The 21,451-nt window shown below is 53.2% G+C and overlaps 4 protein-coding genes across 4 annotated transcripts; all 4 read left to right on the top strand.

The window, feature by feature from the left end:
- The first annotated feature begins 3,106 nt into the window (after positions 1-3,106).
- On the top strand, positions 3,107-3,433 carry LOC135984740 (feather beta keratin-like). The gene has a single exon (XM_065627225.1). It carries the CDS (start codon positions 3,107-3,109, stop codon positions 3,431-3,433), a length of 327 nt encoding a protein of 108 aa, XP_065483297.1.
- A 7,290-nt stretch (positions 3,434-10,723) lies between these two features.
- On the top strand, positions 10,724-11,050 carry LOC135985058 (feather beta keratin-like). Its single transcript, XM_065627977.1, has one exon. It carries the CDS (start codon positions 10,724-10,726, stop codon positions 11,048-11,050), a length of 327 nt encoding a protein of 108 aa, XP_065484049.1.
- A 4,410-nt stretch (positions 11,051-15,460) lies between these two features.
- On the top strand, positions 15,461-15,787 carry LOC135984901 (feather beta keratin-like). The gene has a single exon (XM_065627671.1). It carries the CDS (start codon positions 15,461-15,463, stop codon positions 15,785-15,787), a length of 327 nt encoding a protein of 108 aa, XP_065483743.1.
- Positions 15,788-20,197: 4,410 nt separating this feature from the next.
- Positions 20,198-20,524, top strand: LOC135986029 (feather beta keratin-like). Its single transcript, XM_065629773.1, has one exon. It carries the CDS (start codon positions 20,198-20,200, stop codon positions 20,522-20,524), a length of 327 nt encoding a protein of 108 aa, XP_065485845.1.
- The last annotated feature ends 927 nt before the right edge of the window (positions 20,525-21,451 follow it).

The following is a 21,451-nucleotide window of genomic DNA, read 5'->3' as shown; positions in this document are numbered from 1 at the left end:
AAGATCACCTCCGCTGACCTGCTGCCAACGCTCATCCCAACGCTGCCCTGGAGAACCTTGACCTCTTTTGCCACAAGGCTGCATTATTGCCTCCTTGTCAGCTTTTCCTCCACCAGCACCACAAAGTTGTGCTCAGCAAAACAGCTTTGCATCCTGTCGACCCCCAGCATGCCCTGGGGCCCGGCACTATTGAATCATAGAACCATTTTTATTGGAAAAGACCTATGATCACTGAGTGTAACCATGTAGCCAACATGGTCAAGCCCGCCTCTAAACCATGTCCCTAAGAACCTGGTCTACATGTCTGCTAAACACCTCCAAGGATGGTGACTCCACCACTTCCCTAAGCAGCCTGTTCCAGTGCCTGACAGCCCTTTCTGGGGAAGAAATTTTTCCTAATATGCAGTTTAAACCTCCCCTGGTGCCACTTGAGGCAACTTCCTCTCATCTTGTTGCTTACTGCTTGGGAGAAGATACCAACCTCCCCCTTGCTACAGGCTCATTTCAGGTAATTTTAGAGAGCAAGGAGGTCTCCCTTCAGCCTGCTTTTCTCCAGGCAAAACACCCCCAGGTCCCTCAGCTTCACACCATCAGATCTGTCCTTCGACCCAGCTTTGTTGACCTTCCCTGAACACGCTCCAGCACCTCAAGGTCTTTCATGTCATGAGAGGCCCAAAACTGAACCCAGGATTCGAGGTTTGGCCCCACCAGTGCCCAGGACAGGGGGACAGTCACTGCCCTCCTCCTGCTGGCCACACTAGTACTAGCACAAGCCAGGATGCTGGTGGACCTCCTGGCCACCTCAGTACACTGCTGGCTCACATTTAGCCATCTGTCAACCAACACAACCAGGACCTTTTCTGCCAGGCAGCTTTCCAGCCGCTCTTTCCCAAGCCTGTAGTGTTCACGGGGTTGTGCTGATCCACGTGCAGGACCCGGCATTTGGCCTTGATGAACCTCATGCAATTGGTCTCAACCCATTCATCCAGCCTGTCCAGGGGCCTCTGCAGAGCCTTCCTGCCCTCCAGCAGATTAACACTCCCACCTAACTTGGTGTTATCTGCAAAAAGGAGCGCACCAAATCGATCCCTCATCCAGATCATGGAGAAACATGTTAAACAGAAATGGCCCGAGTAATGAGCACCGGGGAACACCCCTTGTGACCGGCCCCAACAGAATTTAACTCCAGTCACCACAACTCTTCAGGCCCAGCCATCCGGCCAGTGGTTTAGCCTGAGTAGAGGATGACTGTCCAAGCCATGAGCAGCCACTTTCTCCTGAGGAAACAGCGTCAAAGGCTTTACTAACATCTTGGTAGACAAAATCCACAGCCATTCCCTCATCCACTAAGCGGGTCACATTGTCATAGAAGAGATGAGGTTAGTCAGGCAGGACCTGCCTTTCATAAACACACGCAGACTGGGCCTGATCACCTGCTTGGTTGTCCTGTATGTGCAGCATGACGCCATACCACATGATCTGCTCCATGACCTCACCCGGCACCGAGGTCAGACTGACAGGGTTTTAGTTCCACAGATCCTCCTTCCTGCCCTTCTTGTAGATAAGTATCACATTTGCCAACCTCCAGTCAACTGAGACCTCCCTGGTGAGCCAGGACTGCTGAGAAATGACGGAAAGTGGCTTGGGGAGCACCTCCAGCAGCTCCCGCAGTACCCTTGGTTGGTTCCCATCAGGCCTCACAGACTTGTGTGTGTCTAACTGGTGTAGCAGGTCACCAACCATTTTCTCTTCGATTTCGGGGGCTTCATTCTGCTCCTCATCCCTGTCTTCCAGCTCAGAGGGCTGGGTACACAGAGGACAACTGCTCTTCCTATTAAATACTCAGGCAAAGAAGACATTAGGGCCTTTTTTTCATGCTGTGTCTCTATGTTCCTCCAGACACCCTATAAAGGATGGAGATTCTCCTTACCCTCCTTTTGCTGATGATGTATGTCTAGAAACAAATTTTATTCTCTTTTAGGACAGTAGCTAGATTAAGTCCCAGCTGGGCTTTGGCAATTCTAATTTTCTCCATGCATACCCTCATGACACCTCTGTTAGTGCTCCTGAGTTATCAGCCCCTTCTTCTAAAAGTCATAAACTCTCTTTGTTTTCCTGAGATCCAGCCAAAGATCTCTGTTCACCAAGGATGGTCTTCTTCCCCGCAGCCTCATACTTTTGCACATGTGGACTCTCTATCGAACATGGCAGAATCTTCTGAAACCTCATGTCAGAAACCACTCCTGTGGCTCCCTCGCTATCAAAACCTTGCCACTCAAACCCAATACAACCGGCTACAAACTGAAAAAAAAGACACCCACAGAGTACAATCAAGAAGGAAGGCCAAGCCTAAAGACAGGCTTAATGAGATGGCAGCAAGACACAGAGGTTCCAAACCACATGGGTAAGGATTTTCCTAGAGCCTGGCACAGCTCCAAAGCCCAGACCAGCCTGCCAGGGCTGCGAAGAAATGGGGCCCCTCTTCAGAACACACCGCAAACCACACAAGTGCCATGCGATGACCTCACTGATGACACCCCACCTCTCCTATGCTTTGGACGCGTCCTCTGCCCGCCCTGACATGCACCATCAAACACCAAGTCTTCAGCCTCTAATGCTTGCACTTCAAAGCTGCCGCCAAGGCCAAGCAGACACGTCCGCAAGACAAGAACAAGAAATTGGAGCGTTGCGGGAAGGAAAACACACCCTCCTCATTCCTGGCCAGGCTGTGGCATCCAACAGCTGCTGGCTGCAAAATGCCGTCATGCGCAAAGGCTGTCCCGCCCAGCCAGGACCAGCATAAAAGCCGGCCCAGCGCCTCTCTCCCTCACACACTTCTCCTGACGCCTTCTCCTCCCTCCGCGCTCAACAAGGTGAGCCTCAGCCCCCTTCCCCTCCTTCTCCTGCCCTGCCTGGCCCCTCTCTTCCAGCACGCTCTGCCCCCAGCCTCAGCAGCCCTCACGCCTCCCCACCGCCACGCTCCCCACAGCCCCACACCAGCCTCCCCACTCCCTCGCCCTCCTGCAACACCGCTCCTCGCACCCCCACGCCCCCGCGCTTGCTCAACAGCCTCTCGTCCCTTCCAGGGCCCCTCCGCACCACACACATGGCCTGCTACGACGTCTGCCGCCCCTGCGGACCCACCCCGCTGGCCAACAGCTGCAACGAGCCCTGTTCCCTGCAGTGCCAGGACTCCCGCGTCCTCATCCAGCCTTCCACCGTGGTGGTCACCCTGCCAGGACCCATCCTCACCTCTTATCCCCAGAGCACCGCCGTTGGATCCTCCTCATCGGCTGCCGTGGGCAACGAACTTGGTGCCCAGGGAGTTGCCATCAACTCAGGTTCCTTCGGCTTTGGCTACGGCTTCGGAGGCCTGGGCGGCTTCAGAGGCCTGGGCTGCTTCGGCGGCAGAAGGGGCGGCTACATCTGCTAAGGGCCATTGAAGCTATGGCATGGATTGTGGACTCACCTCTGGACCCTTCTTGGCACGAGGACCTGCTGTCCATGGCTCCTCCTCTAAAGGAGGCAGGAAGATCTTGGTGTTCTGGCAAGATCTATGTCTCAGAAAAAACCTCGGCTGATGGTCGCTCTGCATGCAGCTTTTACTTGTGAATTTCTACTTGGCACTCCCGCCTTTTCACTCTTTTTTTTTCCTCAATAAAGTTCACTTGCATCCCAGCATGAGAAGCCTCGTCTTCCTTTTTTCACCTGAGATTTTCCTACCTGACCCAAAGCAATGGCAGGGTTCAACAGGCCATCAGGGTGGGTGAACATGCACCACAAGACCTCTCCTTTGAAACATGTAACCAGCACGACCACCACCCAAACAGACTGGAATCTATGGGGCTGCAGCGATGTGTCACAAGAGCATCACTGGCTCAAACAAAGGCTTCGACCTCATAATGCTTCCCTGCACATGCCACTATCAAGCTCTCTCAGCGTCTCCTCAGGTGGAAGATGTTGCAGCCCCTTTAGCATCTTCATGGCCCTGCACTTGTCTTGCTCCACTAATTCCATGCCCTTTTTCCACTGCGGAGCCAAGACCTGCACACAGGACCCCACATGGGACCTTCACAATGTTGAAGAGAGAGGAAGGGCCACCTCCCTCAACCTCTTGGCAACACTTTGCCCTGGAGACTGGTGGGCCCTTTTGCCTCAGGGGTTCATTGCCACCTTAGGGTCCATTTGTTCTCCACCAGGAACACAAGGTCCTTCTCTGCTGAGCTGCTTTCTATCCAACTGTCTCCCAGCCATGGCTGCTGCCAGCGCTGAGTTCTCCCCAGAAACAGGACTTGGCCTCTCCCCTTGCTCAGCTCCATGAGATTTCACTATGTTTGTCCAGTGCAAGGAAATCAGGAAGGTTCCTCAGCAATCATGGCTTAAACCACCTTTCCCTGTGGACTTATGCACATCCAGATACACAACCCCCCTTTCTGGGGGGGCAGACGTGAGTCTCCCTGACTCATCAGTACCCTCAGCCCAGCCCTGCACTGGCCCAACCTGCCTCTTGCCTGCCAGCCACTCCAGCACCATCAACACAGACGCACAGAGACCCTTCCTGCCCCACCTCATCTTGCTCACCAACAAACACTGCTCACACGGTGAACGACCGTCTCAACACTCACCTCCACTGAATTCAGCCGGTTTGGGGAGTGCAGAGAGCTCCTTACTCACTGCAAGCCAGCCAACGTTATTCCAATTTAAAAAAAGAGTGTGAGTGAAGCACCAGGAATCTGCAGACCTGTTAGTCTGACCACAGTACCTGGAAAATTATGGAGAAGATCCAACTGAGTGCTGCTGGAAGGCATTTACAGACAATGTGCAGTCAACAGGGGTTCACTAAGGGCAAGTCCTGTTTAACTGATTTCCTGTCCTTCTACGATAAGGTCACCTGCCTCGTGGATGAAGGGAAGATGGAGGATGTATTTTCTCTGGGTTTTAGTAAAGCTTTTGATCCTGTCCCCAGTAGGGGAGTACTGTGAGCTCTTCTGAGTCCCACAGTTTAAGAAGGACCTGAAGGTACTTGAAGGCACCAGGAGTCTGGCAACAAAGCTGGTGAAAGGGCTGGAAGGCATGTCTTAGGGAAGCAACGGAGGACACCGGGCTTGTCTCATTGGGATAGAAGGAGGTGGAGGGGTGACCCCATTGCTCTCTGCAGCTTCCTGAGGAGGGGACGTGGAGAGAGAAGTGCTGAGCTCTTCTCCTTGGGATCCAGTGACAGGACACAAGGGAATGGTTCAAAGCTGAATCAGGGAGGTTCAGACTATATTATAGGAAAGATATATTTTCTGAGGTGGTGGCCGAACACTGGAACAGACTTTCTAGAGAGTTGGTCAATACCCCAAGCCTGTCAGTGTTTCAGAGGCATTGGGACAATGCCCTCATTATCTTGCTTTCACTTCTGCTCAGCCCTGAAATGGTCAGGCTGTTGTCATCACTTAAAAGAATGAATCCTGTCTGCAATTGCTAACCAAAAGATACATAAATCCTTTCAGATTCAGGTCAGTGTACTCATGAAACAAAGAGAAGAGTGACTTGCATAACACCTAATCATGAACTACGGACACCACTGACCGCGCAGCTTTAGACATTTTGAGGCCCACACGAATAGTTGTCTTGCTTTAACACATATCTCAAGATGGTTGGATAAATTGTCCTTCAGCTGAATGTTGCTCATTATACACTAAAAGGATTATGTAATGCAATATGCAAATGTGCAACCAATTGGCTCTTTAGGGTGTAAAGCTAGTGATAACATTATGTTTATAACGCCTTTTACTTTTCTTGCTGGCATGCTGGCTTTATTCTAGCATCCAGACTTGCACAACTCTGTAATAAATGACATCCTGCCCCTCTGTCCTAAATTTTGCTCATTTGTATGCACACCAGGTTAAGAACCCTGTTTTGGGGACTAGATGATCACCATAGGTCCCTTCCAATGGCACTGCTCTAGCCTAGCCTTGTCTGTTCCGCTTCACCCAGCCTTTGCCATGCAAACATCCCCTTGAGCTTCTCAGGCGCACAGCCCTGCGCACCGCACACACCTCCCATTGCCCCTCCACTACGCCCAGTCCCGCTCTGGCCCCACAAACACTGCACAGAGAAATGGCCTCACCCCTCGGCACTCACCCCACATTCACACCCCAAAGGCCGTCACTCACCAGCCTCCCCTGGGCCTCTCACCAGCCTCACCAGCTCTCCCAGACCTCACCAGCCTCAGACCCCAGTTGCAGCCTCCCCTCCCCACAGCCAGGCACTGCCTCAGCACCTCCTTGAGCAGCCAATCAGGGGGCAGATAAGAACCTGACCATCAGGTGGCAGGTAACAACCTGCCAATCAGGAGGCAGCTGCCATCAGTAAATACATCAACACACCCTGCACTTCTTGCCTGTGCTGCAGGTTGTCACGGTACCCATGTGGGATCCCCTGTCATGGCCAATTCTTGCCGTGGTCCCCAGCACAACCATCGGGCAGTGCCCATGACACCATCTTCCCTCATGGTCAGGTCACAGAGCCAAAAAATAGTCCCGTATCCTGAGTCTCCTTGTTACCAGGACCCTGGGTGCTCAGGTCACCACTCCCTTGCTGTGGGGTCCTCAGCTCACCCAAGTGTGGGTCCTTGTTGCGCTGTCCACGTGGCTGCATGGTCCCCATTCCAACTATGCAGGAGTCCCCAGGCCATGGTCTCACCTTGCTGTGAGATCCCCAACTGATTGCTTGGTGGGGAGAATCCCGAGGCCACCATTCCCTCTTCAGTGCAGAGCCCCACAGTGACCCACACAGGGGGTCTCTGGACCACCAGCCTCCCTGCTGCAAGGTCCATGAAGCACCAGTGCAGGGGACACTAAGCAACCGTCCCTGTGCTCTGAGGTCACACAGAAAGCCCCTTTGTGAGGTCATCGTCCTCCTCAGTGTGAGGTCCCTGAGGCACGGCCTGGGGCACTGAGGACCAGGGGCAGGAACAAGCCTGTGACCCTGCTCTGCCAGGAAGATGGGGCTCTGTGGTGGGTTGACCTTGGCTGGATGTCAGGTGCCCACCAAGCTGCTCTGTCACTCCCCCTCCTCACCTGGATGAGGAGAAAAAATAAGAGGAAAGCGTGCTGAGTCTTTGTAAGGACAGGGCGATCCCCAGAGGCTGCAGTGGGACAATCTGCTCCATCGTAGTGTTCACAACGGTCTGCAGGAGAATCTCTGCTCCAGCACCAGGAGCACGTCCTGCCCCTCCTTCTTCACTGACCTTGCTGTCTGCAGAGATTTTTCTATCACATGTATCCACCTCTGTCTTCTAGTTATAATTGTACAGTTATTTTCTTCCCCTTCTTAAATATGTTCACACGTTTGTGCTACCACCATTGCTGATTGGTTCAGGTTGGGCCAGCAGCCAGTCTGGTTGGACCTGACTGGTGCCATCTCATAGAATCAAATAATTATTTTAGTTACAAAAGACCCTTAAGATCATCAAATCCAGATATTCACCCAGCAGTTCCAAGGCCCCTGCTAAACCATGTCCCTAAGCACCACATTCACACATCTTTTGAACACCTCCAGGGATGACGACTCCACCACTACCCTGGGCAGTCCATTCCAGTGCTTGACAACACTTTCAGTGAATAAACTTCTCTAATATCCAAAGTAAACCTCCCATGGCACAGCTTGAGGCCATTTCCTCTTGTCCTGTTGCTTGTTCCTTGGGAAACAGACTGACGCCGACAGCACTAAAACCTCCTTTCAGGTAGTTGTAGAGAGTGAGAAGGTCTCCCCTCTGCCTCCCTTTCTCCAGGCTACACTTATTGAGGGTGCACTCGATCCCCTCGTCCACATCATGGAGATAGATATTAAACAGAACTGGCCCCAGTACTGAGCCCTGGGGAACACCACTTGTGAGCAGCCACCAACTGCATTTAACTCCAGTCACCACAACTATTTGGGCCCAGCCATCCAGACAGTTTTTCAGCCAACGAAGAATACACCCATCCAAGCCACTTTCTCGAGAACAAATGATGTCAAAGGATTTCAGAAAGTCTAGGTAGACAATATCCACAGCCATTCCCTCATCCATTAAGTGAGTCACCTGGTCATAGCAGGAGATCAGGTTAGCCAGGCAGGACCTGCCTTTCATCACGCCATCCTGACTGGGCCTGATCGCCTGGTTGTCCTGTACGTGCTGCGTGATGTCACTCAACATGATCTGCCCCATGGCCTTCCCTGGCACCAAGGTCAGACTGACAGGCCTGCAGATCCTCTGATCCTCCTTCTGGCCCTTCTTCTTACATAAGCATCACATTTGCCAACCTCCAGTCAAATGGGACCTCCCGGGTGAGCCAGGACTGCTGAGAAATGATGCAAAGTGGCTTGGGGAGCACCTGCGCCAGCTCCCTCAGCACTCTTGGCTGGATCCCATCAGGCCTCACAGACTTGTATGTGTCTAACTGGTGTAGGAGGTTTCCAACCATTACCCCTTGGATTCTGGGGGCTTCGTTCTGCTCCCTGTCTTCTGCATCAGAGGCTTGGTATCCAGAGAACAATTAGTCTTAGTAGAAAGACTGAGACGAAGAAAGCACTAAAGCATTTTCCTCATCCTTTGCCCTGTGAGTGCCCCCATGTCCAGTAAAGGATGGAGATTCTCGTTAGCCCTCCTTTTGTTGATAATGTACGTCTAGAATAATTTTATTTTATTTTCCAACAGTACCCAGATTATGTTGTAGTTGCACTTGCACTGTTCTAATTTCCTCCCTGCATAACCTCATGACATCCCTGTAGTCCTCCTGAGTTACCTGCCCCTTCCTGTAAAAGTCATAAACTCTCTTTTTTTTCCCCATGTTCCAGCTAAAGCTTTCTGTTTAGCCAGGATGGTCTTCTTCCCCACAGCTTCATATTTTCACACATGCGAACTCTCTATCGAACATAACAGAATCTTCTGGAATCTTATCTCAGAAACCACCCCTGTTGCTCCCCTGCTCCACAACCTTGTGATGTATAACAAATCCACACAGCTAGAAGCTTAAAAGCAAGAGAGGCACCAAGACATGAACAGATCAAACCCAACTGGGAACCCAGGCCTAAAGACAGGCTTAGAAAGATGTTAGCAAAGAGCAGAGAGACCAAAGACCATGTAAGAGGCAACTCCTCATGCCCAGCACAGCTCCAAAGCCCAGCCCAGCCTGTCAGAGATGGCAGCAAATGGGGCCCTCTCCTCACAACACACCCGCAAACTACACGATTGTCATGGGATGACCTCACTGACCACACTCCACATCTCCTGTACTTTGGCCACGTCCTCTGCCCACCCTGACACGCGCTAGGACGAGCCAGGATGCTGGTGGCTGTCCTGCTCACCTGGGCACACACCGCCTCATATTCAGCCACTGTCGACCAACATCCCCAGGTCCTTTACCACCTGGCAGCTTTCCAGCCACTCTTCCACAAACCTGTAGCGTTCATGGGGCTGTGCTGACCCAAGCGCAGGACCTGACACTTGGCCTGGTTCAACCTCATGCAATTGCTCCCAGCCCATGGCTCCAGCCTGTCCAGGGCCTTCTGTAGAGCCTTCATAGCGCCAAGTGGGTCAACACTCCTGCCTAACTTGGTGTCATGTGCAAACGTACTGAGAGTGCACTCAATCTCCTTGTCCAGATGAAGGAGAAAGACATTAAACAGAACTGGCCCCAGTACTGAGCCCTGGGGAAACGCACTTGTGAATGGCCACCAAATGGATTTACCTCCAGTACCACAACTCTTGGGGCTCAGCCGTCCAGACACTTTTTCAGTCTTCAAAGACTACAGTCGTCCAAGACATGAGCAGCCACTTTCTCTGGGACAAACAGTGTCAGCTTGTTGTCTACACCAGAACACTCTCTGTGTAGCAGGAGTAATCTCCTTCACTAATAAAACCTTGAAACATCAACCCTGCACACCCAGCTCATAAGCAAGACACACACCAAGACACCCAGAGAGCACAACGAGCGTGGAACGAAAGGCTTAGTGAGATGGAAGCAAGAAGGGCAGGGATCCTCCGCCATGGAAGAAGCAATTCCTCAGGCCCAGCACAGCTCCAAAGCCCAGACCAGTCTGCCAGGGCTGTGAGGAAAAGGGACCCCCTCCACACAATGCAACCGCAAACCACACGAGTGCCATGGGATGACCTCACTGACGACACCCCACCTCTCCTATGCTTTGGCCGCATCCTCTGCCTGCCCTGAAATGCGCTTTCAACACCAAGTCTTCGGCCTCTAATGCTCACACTTCAAAGCTGCTGCTACGGACAAGTGGACACGTCCTCAAGACAAGGACAAGAAATTGGAGCATTGCACAAGGAAAACACACCCTCCTCATTCCTGGCCAGGCTGTGGCATCCAACAGCTGCTGGCTGCAAAATGCCGTCATGCGCAAAGGCTGTCCCGCCCAGCCAGGACCAGCATAAAAGCCGGCCCAGCGCCTCTCTCCCTCACACACTTCTCCTGACGCCTTCTCCTCCCTCCGCGCTCAACAAGGTGAGCCTCAGCCCCCTTCCCCTCCTTCTCCTGCCCCGCCTGGCCCCTCTCTTCCAGCACGCTCTGCCCCCAGCCTCAGCAGCCCTCACGCCTCCCCACCGCCACGCTCCCCACAGCCCCACACCAGCCTCCCCACTCCCTCACCCTCCTGCAACACCGCTCCTCGCACCCCCACGCCCCTGCGCTTGCTCAACAGCCTCTCGTCCCTTCCAGGGCCCCTCCGCACCACACACATGGCCTGCTACGACGCCTACCGCCCCTGCGGACCCACCCCGCTGGCCAACAGCTGCAACGAGCCCTGTGCCCTGCAGTGCCAGGACTCCCGCGTCGTCATCCAGCCTCCCGCCGTGCTGGTCACCCTGCCAGGACCCATCCTCACCTCCCACCCCCAGAGCACCGCTGTCGGATCCTCCTCATCGGCTGCCGTGGGCAACGAACTTGGTGCCCAGGGAGTTGCCATCAACTCCGGCGCCTTCGGCTACGGCTACGGTTTCGGAGGCCTGGGTGGCTTCGGAGGCCTGGGCTCCTGCGGCGGCAGAAGGGGCGGCTACATCTGCTAAGGGCTGTCACCACCACCCCTGACGCACACCACCTACCGCATTGAAGCTGCGGCATGGATTGTGGACTCACCTCTGGACCCTTCTTGGCACGGGGACCTGCTGTCCATGGCTCCTCCTCTCAAGACACCAAGCATGGAAGCAGGGAAGGCGCCAGCCTCAGCTGCCTGCAAACATTACCCTTGGACCTTCTCCTCTTCTCCCACATCTTTCTTTGAGCTTCAACTTGCTCTCTTCCACTTGGTACTCCAGCCTCTTCCTTTTTTTTCCCTCAATAAAGTTCTCTTGCATCCCAGTCTGAGATGTCTCCTCTTGCTTTCTTCTTCCATGGCTTGTCCAGTCTCACCTGGCACAAAGCCAGGGCTCAAGGAGCCATCATGGTGGGTGGAAAAGAGCTACAAGACGTCTATTAGGAAATACGTCATCAGGAACACCACCTACATGCACCTGGTGGGCTGCCTGGCTGTCACACAAACTCTTCACTTGCCCAAGGAAAAGGCTTGGGCGCGCTCATGCACTTCTACCCTGGCCTCTCATCCAGTCTCCCCATGGCAGCACGTACTTGTCCAAATCACTTCCCCAGCACCACTCGCTGCCCATCACAGCAAACAGAATCATTGACTGCACAAGGAGCCTCTGGACATCATCTCGTTCAACCCAACCTGCTCAAGCATCAGCAGCTCAAGCGGGCTGTCCATGCAGTTTCCAAACAGATGTTCAGTATCTCCAAGGACAGAGACTCCAGTATCTCTCTGCGCAAGCGGTTCCACTTTTTGAGCATCCTCTCACTGAAAAGGTGTTGCCTTCTCCTCCAAGGAAATGGCACGGCTTCTCAACTCTCCCCATTCACCCTTGGCCTGGCCATGGGCACCTATGACAAGAGTCTCATTCCCTTCTCCTTGTTCCCTTTCACTTGAGTATTTAGACACACTGATGACACCTCCTTGTGCTGCCTTGTCTCCTGTCTCTAAAACCCTCCCAGCTCTCTCACCTTCAGCTCATACATGTTCCAGTACCTTTGGCATTTCAGTGGTCCCGCACTACTCTCCCTCCACTAAGAGCATTTCCTTGTAACACTGGGGGAGCTCTTACCTTGACACAAGACGAAACAAGGGGCCTCATCAACACTGAAAGACAGCATGACCACCTTGAAACCCACTGGCAATGCTCATCCCAAAGCTGCCCTGGAGAATCTCGGCTTCTTTTCACACAAGGCTGCATTGTTGCCTCCTTGTCAGCTTTTCATCCACCAGCACCACAAAGTCGTGCGCAGAAAGCTGCTTTCCAGCCTGTCAAACCCCAGCATGTCCTGAGGCCCTGTGCTAGGGAATCACATTGATTGGAAAAGACGTAGAGGATCATGGAGTCTTTACCGGTAACCCCACACTATCAAGCCCACCTCTAAATCATGGCCCTAGTGATACAGAGAATTGACTAACTAACACTTAACTAATTAATATTTAGAGAACTAACACTTCAGGAGCTAACGCTTAGAGAGCAAACCCTTAACCCACAACGCTTAGAACCCTTAACCCATATTACAATTGCCTAGCTTTGCTTAGCCTTGTGTAAGAGAAACAAAAGTTTATTGATGACTTTACAGGCCTTGCACAGAGACAAAATCTTGGGTGCATCCTTGGTGCATCCTTGGTTGAATTAGATAACCGAAACCTGGGCACAGGACAGGAGATACGCCAGTTCTAACCAACTCAGCAGTCTGAGTCCCAGCCAACTCAGCACACCAGGCCAGAGGTGAACGTGTACAGAGAAGACGACCCCGGTCCACGATCACTGCGCAGGCTCAACCAGGAGGGATCAAAGGTGGAGACTATGGAAATGATTTCCCGGAACTCATTGTAATAAGAACCGCCTTCTCGGGGACAGGTTATGAATATGTGTAGGCGCTCCTAGAACTTTCATGAATATGTAACACTTCGCAGTATTTAACTAAGTTCACGGCTACTGGAAAGTTGCACACGTCTTTGGTGAAAATTATTTCCGCGTGTGTACAGCACCGAAACAAACATACCTGCTTTACAATCTTACAGGTTGTAAGGTTACTTTCCACGCGTCACTAGGAACCTCAACTACGCATCTTTGCAACACCTCCAGGGATGGTCACTCCACCACTGCCTTGCGCAGCCTGTTCCAATACCCGACAACACTTCCTGGAAAAAAATTTTTCCTAATTTCCAATCTAGACCTCCCATGGCACAACTTGAGGCCATTTCTACTTGTTCTGTCACTTGTTACTTGGGAAAAGAGACTGAATCCCTTCCTCACTACAACCTCTTTTTGAGCAGTTGCAGAGAGCAAGACAGCTCCTTTTGCTGCAAAAACATATACCAAAAAGTTTGTATTGTCTTTTCTAGCAGGAGCTGGATTAAGTTCTAGTTGGGCTTTGGACCTTGTAATTTTCCCCCTGCATAAACTCAAAACATCCTGGTGTTCCTCCTCAGTATCTTGCCTCTTCTTGCAGACGTCAAAAGCTCTTTTTTTTCTCATGAGTTCAAGCCAAACTCCTCAGTTAAGGACAGGCCAGTCTTCTTCCCTGCCAGCTTGTCTTTCGGCATATGGGGACTCTCCCTCGCACATGGGAGAATCTTCTGGTACCTTCTCACAGAAGAAAACCATGAAGCCCGTATGCTAACCAAACCTTGCCACAGAAAATTAATATACACAGCTACAAGCTTACAAGCAAGAGGGCACAAAGACACCCACAGAGCACAATCAAGACCAAAGGCCAGGCCTAATGACAGGCTTAATGAGATGGCAGAGTGCAGCTGGGGCATCAAACACCATGGAAGGGGCAGTCGCTCACGCCTGTCACAGCTCCAAAGCCCAGCCCAGCCTGTCAGAGGTGGCAGCAAATGGGGCCCTCTCCTCACAACACACCCGCAAACTACACGATTGTCATGGGATGACCTCACTGACCACACTCCACATCTCCTGTACTTTGGCCACGTCCTCTGCCCACCCTGACACGCGCTAGGACGAGCCAGGATGCTGGTGGCTGTCCTGCTCACCTGGGCACACACCGCCTCATATTCAGCCACTGTCGACCAACATCCCCAGGTCCTTTACCACCTGGCAGCTTTCCAGCCACTCTTCCACAAACCTGTAGCGTTCATGGGGCTGTGCTGACCCAAGCGCAGGACCTGACACTTGGCCTGGTTCAACCTCATGCAATTGCTCCCAGCCCATGGCTCCAGCCTGTCCAGGGCCTTCTGTAGAGCCTTCATAGCGCCAAGTGGGTCAACACTCCTGCCTAACTTGGTGTCATGTGCAAACGTACTGAGAGTGCACTCAATCTCCTTGTCCAGATGAAGGAGAAAGACATTAAACAGAACTGGCCCCAGTACTGAGCCCTGGGGAAACGCACTTGTGAATGGCCACCAAATGGATTTACCTCCAGTACCACAACTCTTGGGGCTCAGCCGTCCAGACACTTTTTCAGTCTTCAAAGACTACAGTCGTCCAAGACATGAGCAGCCACTTTCTCTGGGACAAACAGTGTCAGCTTGTTGTCTACACCAGAACACTCTCTGTGTAGCAGGAGTAATCTCCTTCACTAATAAAACCTTGAAACATCAACCCTGCACACCCAGCTCATAAGCAAGACACACACCAAGACACCCAGAGAGCACAACGAGCGTGGAACGAAAGGCTTAGTGAGATGGAAGCAAGAAGGGCAGGGATCCTCCGCCATGGAAGAAGCAATTCCTCAGGCCCAGCACAGCTCCAAAGCCCAGACCAGTCTGCCAGGGCTGTGAGGAAAAGGGACCCCCTCCACACAATGCAACCGCAAACCACACGAGTGCCATGGGATGACCTCACTGACGACACCCCACCTCTCCTATGCTTTGGCCGCATCCTCTGCCTGCCCTGAAATGCGCTTTCAACACCAAGTCTTCGGCCTCTAATGCTCACACTTCAAAGCTGCTGCTACGGACAAGTGGACACGTCCTCAAGACAAGGACAAGAAATTGGAGCATTGCACAAGGAAAACACACCCTCCTCATTCCTGGCCAGGCTGTGGCATCCAACAGCTGCTGGCTGCAAAATGCCGTCATGCGCAAAGGCTGTCCCGCCCAGCCAGGACCAGCATAAAAGCCGGCCCAGCGCCTCTCTCCCTCACACACTTCTCCTGACGCCTTCTCCTCCCTCCGCGCTCAACAAGGTGAGCCTCAGCCCCCTTCCCCTCCTTCTCCTGCCCCGCCTGGCCCCTCTCTTCCAGCACGCTCTGCCCCCAGCCTCAGCAGCCCTCACGCCTCCCCACCGCCACGCTCCCCACAGCCCCACACCAGCCTCCCCACTCCCTCACCCTCCTGCAACACCGCTCCTCGCACCCCCACGCCCCTGCGCTTGCTCAACAGCCTCTCGTCCCTTCCAGGGCCCCTCCGCACCACACACATGGCCTGCTACGACGCCTACCGCCCCTGCGGACCCACCCCGCTGGCCAACAGCTGCAACGAGCCCTGTGCCCTGCAGTGCCAGGACTCCCGCGTCGTCATCCAGCCTCCCGCCGTGCTGGTCACCCTGCCAGGACCCATCCTCACCTCCCACCCCCAGAGCACCGCTGTCGGATCCTCCTCATCGGCTGCCGTGGGCAACGAACTTGGTGCCCAGGGAGTTGCCATCAACTCCGGCGCCTTCGGCTACGGCTACGGTTTCGGAGGCCTGGGTGGCTTCGGAGGCCTGGGCTCCTGCGGCGGCAGAAGGGGCGGCTACATCTGCTAAGGGCTGTCACCACCACCCCTGACGCACACCACCTACCGCATTGAAGCTGCGGCATGGATTGTGGACTCACCTCTGGACCCTTCTTGGCACGGGGACCTGCTGTCCATGGCTCCTCCTCTCAAGACACCAAGCATGGAAGCAGGGAAGGCGCCAGCCTCAGCTGCCTGCAAACATTACCCTTGGACCTTCTCCTCTTCTCCCACATCTTTCTTTGAGCTTCAACTTGCTCTCTTCCACTTGGTACTCCAGCCTCTTCCTTTTTTTTCCCTCAATAAAGTTCTCTTGCATCCCAGTCTGAGATGTCTCCTCTTGCTTTCTTCTTCCATGGCTTGTCCAGTCTCACCTGGCACAAAGCCAGGGCTCAAGGAGCCATCATGGTGGGTGGAAAAGAGCTACAAGACGTCTATTAGGAAATACGTCATCAGGAACACCACCTACATGCACCTGGTGGGCTGCCTGGCTGTCACACAAACTCTTCACTTGCCCAAGGAAAAGGCTTGGGCGCGCTCATGCACTTCTACCCTGGCCTCTCATCCAGTCTCCCCATGGCAGCACGTACTTGTCCAAATCACTTCCCCAGCACCACTCGCTGCCCATCACAGCAAACAGAATCATTGACTGCACAAGGAGCCTCTGGACATCATCTCGTTCAACCCAACCTGCTCAAGCATCAGCAGCTCAAGCGGGCTGTCCATGCAGTTTCCAAACAGATGTTCAGTATCTCCAAGGACAGAGACTCCAGTATCTCTCTGCGCAAGCGGTTCCACTTTTTGAGCATCCTCTCACTGAAAAGGTGTTGCCTTCTCCTCCAAGGAAATGGCACGGCTTCTCAACTCTCCCCATTCACCCTTGGCCTGGCCATGGGCACCTATGACAAGAGTCTCATTCCCTTCTCCTTGTTCCCTTTCACTTGAGTATTTAGACACACTGATGACACCTCCTTGTGCTGCCTTGTCTCCTGTCTCTAAAACCCTCCCAGCTCTCTCACCTTCAGCTCATACATGTTCCAGTACCTTTGGCATTTCAGTGGTCCCGCACTACTCTCCCTCCACTAAGAGCATTTCCTTGTAACACTGGGGGAGCTCTTACCTTGACACAAGACGAAACAAGGGGCCTCATCAACACTGAAAGACAGCATGACCACCTTGAAACCCACTGGCAATGCTCATCCCAAAGCTGCCCTGGAGAATCTCGGCTTCTTTTCACACAAGGCTGCATTGTTGCCTCCTTGTCAGCTTTTCATCCACCAGCACCACAAAGTCGTGCGCAGAAAGCTGCTTTCCAGCCTGTCAAACCCCAGCATGTCCTGAGGCCCTGTGCTAGGGAATCACATTGATTGGAAAAGACGTAGAGGATCATGGAGTCTTTACCGGTAACCCCACACTATCAAGCCCACCTCTAAATCATGGCCCTAGTGATACAGAGAATTGACTAACTAACACTTAACTAATTAATATTTAGAGAACTAACACTTCAGGAGCTAACGCTTAGAGAGCAAACCCTTAACCCACAACGCTTAGAACCCTTAACCCATATTACAATTGCCTAGCTTTGCTTAGCCTTGTGTAAGAGAAACAAAAGTTTATTGATGACTTTACAGGCCTTGCACAGAGACAAAATCTTGGGTGCATCCTTGGTGCATCCTTGGTTGAATTAGATAACCGAAACCTGGGCACAGGACAGGAGATACGCCAGTTCTAACCAACTCAGCAGTCTGAGTCCCAGCCAACTCAGCACACCAGGCCAGAGGTGAACGTGTACAGAGAAGACGACCCCGGTCCACGATCACTGCGCAGGCTCAACCAGGAGGGATCAAAGGTGGAGACTATGGAAATGATTTCCCGGAACTCATTGTAATAAGAACCGCCTTCTCGGGGACAGGTTATGAATATGTGTAGGCGCTCCTAGAACTTTCATGAATATGTAACACTTCGCAGTATTTAACTAAGTTCACGGCTACTGGAAAGTTGCACACGTCTTTGGTGAAAATTATTTCCGCGTGTGTACAGCACCGAAACAAACATACCTGCTTTACAATCTTACAGGTTGTAAGGTTACTTTCCACGCGTCACTAGGAACCTCAACTACGCATCTTTGCAACACCTCCAGGGATGGTCACTCCACCACTGCCTTGCGCAGCCTGTTCCAATACCCGACAACACTTCCTGGAAAAAAATTTTTCCTAATTTCCAATCTAGACCTCCCATGGCACAACTTGAGGCCATTTCTACTTGTTCTGTCACTTGTTACTTGGGAAAAGAGACTGAATCCCTTCCTCACTACAACCTCTTTTTGAGCAGTTGCAGAGAGCAAGACAGCTCCTTTTGCTGCAAAAACATATACCAAAAAGTTTGTATTGTCTTTTCTAGCAGGAGCTGGATTAAGTTCTAGTTGGGCTTTGGACCTTGTAATTTTCCCCCTGCATAAACTCAAAACATCCTGGTGTTCCTCCTCAGTATCTTGCCTCTTCTTGCAGACGTCAAAAGCTCTTTTTTTTCTCATGAGTTCAAGCCAAACTCCTCAGTTAAGGACAGGCCAGTCTTCTTCCCTGCCAGCTTGTCTTTCGGCATATGGGGACTCTCCCTCGCACATGGGAGAATCTTCTGGTACCTTCTCACAGAAGAAAACCATGAAGCCCGTATGCTAACCAAACCTTGCCACAGAAAATTAATATACACAGCTACAAGCTTACAAGCAAGAGGGCACAAAGACACCCACAGAGCACAATCAAGACCAAAGGCCAGGCCTAATGACAGGCTTAATGAGATGGCAGAGTGCAGCTGGGGCATCAAACACCATGGAAGGGGCAGTCGCTCACGCCTGTCACAGCTCCAAAGCCCAGCCCAGCCTGTCAGAGGTGGCAGCAAATGGGGCCCTCTCCTCACAACGCACCTGCAAACCACACGAGTGCCATGGGATGACCTCACTGACCACACTCCACATCTCATACGCTTTGGCCACATCCTCTGCCCACCCTGACATGCGCTAGGACAAGCCAGGATGCTGGTGGCTGTCCTGCTCACCTGGGCACACAGCGCCTCATATTCAGCCACTGTCGACCAACATCCCCAGGTCCTTTACCACCTGGCAGCTTTCCAGCCACTCTTCCACAAACCTGTAGCGTTCATGGGGCTGTGCTGACCCAAGCGCAGGACCTGACACTTGGCCTGGTTCAACCTCATGCAATTGCTCCCAGCCCATGGCTCCAGCCTGTCCAGGGCCTTTTGTAGAGCCTTCATAGCGCCAAGTGGGTCAACACGCCTGCCTAACTTGGTGTCATGTGCAAACGTACTGAGAGTGCACTCAATCTCCTTGTCCAGATGAAGGAGAAAGACATTAAACAGAACTGGCCCCAGTACTGAGCCCTGGGGAAACGCACTTGTGAATGGCCACCAAATGGATTTACCTCCAGTACCACAACTCTTGGGGCTCAGCCGTCCAGACACTTTTTCAGTCTTCAAAGACTACAGTCGTCCAAGACATGAGCAGCCACTTTCTCTGGGAGAAACAGTGTCAGCTTGTCGTCTACACCAGAACACTCTCTATGTAGCAGGAGTAATCTCCTTCACTAATAAAACCTTGAAACATCAACCCTGCACACCCAGCTCATAAGCAAGACACACACCAAGACACCCAGAGAGCACAACAAGCGTGGAAGGAAAGGCTTAGTGAGATGGAAGCAAGAAGGGCAGGGATCCTCCGCCATGGAAGAGGCAATTCCTCAGGCCCAGCACAGCTCCAAAGCCCAGACCAGTCTGCCAGGGCTGTGAGGAAAAGGGACCCCCTCCACACAATGCAACCGCAAACCACACGAGTGCCATGGGATGACCTCACTGACGACACCCCACCTCTCCTACGCTTTGGCCACATCCTCTGCCTGCCCTGAAATGCGCTTTCAACACCAAGTCTTCGGCCTCTAATGCTCACACTTCAAAGCTGCCGCCACGGACAAGTGGACACGTCCTCAAGACAAGGACAAGAAATTGGAGCATTGCGCAAGGAAAACACACCCTCCTCATTCCTGGCCAGGCTGTGGCATCCAACAGCTGCTGGCTGCAAAATGCCGTCATGCGCAAAGGCTGTCCCGCCCAGCCAGGACCAGCATAAAAGCCGGCCCAGCGCCTCTCTCCCTCACACACTTCTCCTGACGCCTTCTCCTCCCTCCGCGCTCAACAAGGTGAGCCTCAGCCCCCTTCCCCTCCTTCTCCTGCCCCGCCTGGCCCCTCTCTTCCAGCACGCTCTGCCCCCAGCCTCAGCAGCCCTCACGCCTCCCCACCGCCACGCTCCCCACAGCCCCACACCAGCCTCCCCACTCCCTCACCCTCCTGCAACACCGCTCCTCGCACCCCCACGCCCCTGCGCTTGCTCAACAGCCTCTCGTCCCTTCCAGGGCCCCTCCACACCACACACATGGCCTGCTACGACGCCTACCGCCCCTGCGGACCCACCCCGCTGGCCAACAGCTGCAACGAGCCCTGTGCCCTGCAGTGCCAGGACTCCCGCGTCGTCATCCAGCCTCCCGCCGTGCTGGTCACCCTGCCAGGACCCATCCTCACCTCCCACCCCCAGAGCACCGCTGTCGGATCCTCCTCATCGGCTGCCGTGGGCAACGAACTTGGTGCCCAGGGAGTTGCCATCAACTCTGGCGCCTTTGGCTACGGCTACGGCTTCAGAGGCCTGGGTGGCTTCGGAGGCCTGGGTGGCTTTGGAGGCAGAAGGGGCGGCTACATCTGCTAAGGGCTGTCACCACCACCCCTGACGCACACCACCTACCGCATCGAAGCTGCGGCATGGATTGTGGACTCACCTCTGGACCCTTCTTGGCACGGGGACCTGCCGTCCATGGCTCCTCCTCTAAAGGAGCCAGGAAGATCTTGGTGCTCTGGCAACATCTAGGTCACAGAAGCAACCTCAGCTGATGTCGCCCTACGTGCAGCTTATACTTGTCACCTTCTACTTGGCGCTCCTGCCTTTGCACTCTTTTTTTTCCTCAATAAAGTTCTCTTGCATCCCAGCCTGACACGTCTCACTTTACTTTCTTCTCTCAAGGCTCTTCCAACCTCACCCAGCACAAAGCCAGGGTTCAGGAAGCAAACCGGATAGGGGGGGAAAGGGCCACAAGACCTCTCCCAGGAAATATGGCACCACCTAGACCACCAAGAACACAGACCAGTATTCCGGAGCTCTTCCACAATATGACACAAGCCCATCACTGGATCAAAGAAAGACTTGGACACCAGAACACTCTCCTCAACATGCCTCTGATGAGACCTCCCAAGGCCAGCACACACTTGACTATCTTTCTTCCCCAGCGTGACTCCCCAGCTCTACCACAAGCACAATCACAGAATCATTAAGTATTTAGACTTTCCTCATGGGTGCACGGGTCCTGCCAAGGCTGTGGTCCAACACAGGCTTCCTACAGGGTCACGCCTCCTGTGGGTGCACCCACCTGCTCCAGTGTCAGGTCCTCCACGGGCTGCAGGTGCTTATCTCCTCCACTGTGGACATTTCCTCCACTGTGAACCTCCACAGGCTGCAGGGGGACAACCTGCTTCAGCCCAGTTCTTCACCACAGGCTGCAGGGCAATCTCTGCTCCACAACCTACAGCACCTCCTGCTCCTCCTTCTTCACTCACCTTGCTGTCTCTAGAGATTTGTCTC

This window comes from Caloenas nicobarica, chromosome 2 (assembly GCF_036013445.1).
Source record: "Caloenas nicobarica isolate bCalNic1 chromosome 2, bCalNic1.hap1, whole genome shotgun sequence".
Taxonomy (NCBI): domain Eukaryota; kingdom Metazoa; phylum Chordata; class Aves; order Columbiformes; family Columbidae; genus Caloenas; species Caloenas nicobarica.
Note: the sequence above shows the minus strand (reverse complement) of the source record. Positions and strands in the feature narration are given on the sequence as shown.

Bases quoted from the DNA above. Each gene is read 5' to 3' on its own strand.
- LOC135984740 (XM_065627225.1), top strand. From the start codon at position 3,107: ATGGCCTGCTACGACGTCTGCCGCCCCTGCGGACCCACCCCGCTGGCC.
- LOC135985058 (XM_065627977.1), top strand. From the start codon at position 10,724: ATGGCCTGCTACGACGCCTACCGCCCCTGCGGACCCACCCCGCTGGCC.
- LOC135984901 (XM_065627671.1), top strand. From the start codon at position 15,461: ATGGCCTGCTACGACGCCTACCGCCCCTGCGGACCCACCCCGCTGGCC.
- LOC135986029 (XM_065629773.1), top strand. From the start codon at position 20,198: ATGGCCTGCTACGACGCCTACCGCCCCTGCGGACCCACCCCGCTGGCC.